This window comes from Penaeus vannamei, chromosome 25 (genome assembly GCF_042767895.1).
Source record: "Penaeus vannamei isolate JL-2024 chromosome 25, ASM4276789v1, whole genome shotgun sequence".
Classification (NCBI taxonomy): Eukaryota; Metazoa; Arthropoda; class Malacostraca; order Decapoda; family Penaeidae; genus Penaeus; species Penaeus vannamei.
Genome location: NC_091573.1, coordinates 16,484,740 through 16,487,239, shown reverse-complemented (window position 1 = coordinate 16,487,239; position 2,500 = coordinate 16,484,740). Strand labels below are relative to the sequence as shown.

The 2,500-nt window shown below is 35.2% G+C and overlaps 1 protein-coding gene across 1 annotated transcript in view; it reads right to left on the bottom strand.

Moving 5' to 3' along the window:
* Positions 1-670, bottom strand: part of LOC113810634 (uncharacterized) — a 5,224-nt gene extending 4,554 nt beyond the window's left edge. Inside the window, exons 1-2 of the mRNA XM_070139230.1 lie at positions 624-670; positions 1-379 (exon numbers count right to left, since the gene is read on the bottom strand). The exon at positions 1-379 is cut by the window's left edge and continues 83 nt beyond it. Of these exons, the coding sequence (XP_069995331.1) occupies positions 1-334 (334 nt within the window). The 5' untranslated portion in view covers positions 335-379; positions 624-670. The remainder of the gene's footprint in view (positions 380-623) is intronic.
* Positions 671-2,500: the final 1,830 nt, after the last annotated feature.

The following is a 2,500-nucleotide window of genomic DNA, read 5'->3' as shown; positions in this document are numbered from 1 at the left end:
TGGGCGGCGGGGGTACGTGTTGGGGCACGGGGATCTGCACAATCTTGGGGGGCCTCTTGCCGCCGCCGCCCCCGCCCTTGCCGCCGCCCCCGCCCTTGCCCCCGCCTATGAGGGACGACATGCCCTTCGACAGGCCCTTGAAAAACCCGCCGAAACTGTCGTCGTAGTAGTCGTAGTCATAGTCGTAGTCGTATATGGGGTACGCCTGGGGCTGGGGCACCAGGGGGGCCACGGGGGCGCCGTAGGAAGCCATGGGGGGCGGAAACCCCCCGTAGCCCGAGCCCCGCGCAGACGCCAGGAGACCCGAGAGCGCGAGCAGCTGCAAGACCGCCATGCCGCCTGCGGGAGGAGGGCGGATGAGACGGGGCCTCGACGCCTCCTTGGCAGCGGCATCGTGGCCATCAACAGTGACTTTCGTTAATGTGTTAGTGTTATCATCACAGTTATCGTCATTAATTTTGTTGTTTATCTCGCAGGTTACTTAGTTCTCATAACAATTATAATCATGACTTTTTTCATTATCATTGAAAGCGAGAGAGAAGAAAAACAGACAGAAATACTACGCTACACTCATCAAAGGACTCAGACCCACTTAACCCCCAAGCAATGGAAGGAACACCGACCTGTAATGAACCTGCACCTGAACCTTCCTCAACTGCACTCTGGCTGCTGTCTGGAGGTTTACTGAGCCTTGCAACTCTTGAGGCGTCCTTTAAATAGCTTTTCGAAAGCTAAACGTCACCGCTACACTCGTCAAACCGCTACCCCGCTACACCGCTACATACCAAGGGGAGGAGCCAAACGCCGTGGGAGGGGAAAGGAGGAGGAGCTTCGTGCAAAGGAGGCGTGTCTGACCTCCCATTGGTGCGGAGATCCGGGAGGATCGTAAGAGAGAACAGGGGAAGGAAATAATGACAAACGACAATAAAATTTAAGAAGACGCGAGTGTCAAGGCTGTCGAGATGTTTGTCTTTATTTTCATTTCTGATTTTAGTTATTGGTGTTTCTTATTTTCTTACTTTATGTTTTAATTACTGGCATTATCATTATTCTCACAATAATGCAAATGATGATGATAATCCTCATCATTACTATTGTATCATTATCAGTCATTATAATTTTTATTATTATTATCATCATTATTATTGGTATTTTTTATCATTGTTATTATCATTATTATCATTATCATTATTATTATTATTATTATTATTATTATTATTATTATTATTATTATATTATTATCACCATCATTTTTACCATTATCATCGTTATCATCATCATCTTCATCATGATACTAATAACAGGGATAATAATTGTTATCATGATTATTATTACTGATGATGATAATAATGATAACAGATATAATACTATTGATGTTATTGTTGCTATTATTTTCATTATTAGTATCAGTATTAGAATCATTATTATCATTGTTATCACTATTAATATTATTATTATTATTATTATTATTATTATTATCATTATTATTATCATTATCGTTTTAGTTTTTTTTCTTATTGCTATCATTATTATCATTTTCATGATTATTATCATTATCATTACTATCATTTTCATGGAATCATCCTTATCATTATTATCATTTTCATGATTATTATCATTATCATTATTATCATTTTCATGATTATCATCATTATCATTCTTGTCATTTTCATGATTATTATCATTATCCTTACCATATTGATATCATTATTACCATTGTTGTTGTTATTATTATCATTCTCATTATTATCATTCTCATTATTATCTTTGGTATCAATATTATTGTTATTATTTTTTTCTTATCATTATCATTATTATTGATACATTTTGATAATAATACTGATGATACCAACAATAATGACGACAATGATAATAATAATAGTAATGATAATGATGATAATAACAATGGGGATAGTGATAATGATAATAATGATAATAATAATAACAAATTATTTATATTATCATTCCTGTTATTATCATCATAAGATCATCATTATCATTGTCCTGATTATCATCATTACCAGTGTTGTCATTATCATTATGTTAACTTTATGTCATTATTATTAGTCGTAGCAGCAATAGTTCAATAGCAGTAGTATTACTATCATCACTTTTGCTATTACTATTACTGTGTTGATTATCATTATCATAGTTATCATCGTCATCATTTTTGCTATCGATATCACTATATCATCATCAATAGCAAATATAGCCGCAAAGATATCGTTATCAGTACTACTACTTTTACTACAATATTTGTACTACTGCTGCTTCTATTACTGCTATTGTGATTATACCATCATTTTATAAAACGCAATAGACTATAATTTTCATTATCGTCATTATCATGATTATAAGACGAAGAATGATAACAGATACGGTAATGGAATGATAGTTGTTATCATCACTCTTATTCGACATTTTATCATTATTACTATTGTTTCATTGCCCTTATCATTAGAGTTTTTTGTCATCAATATTTCTGTTACTGTCCATTGTT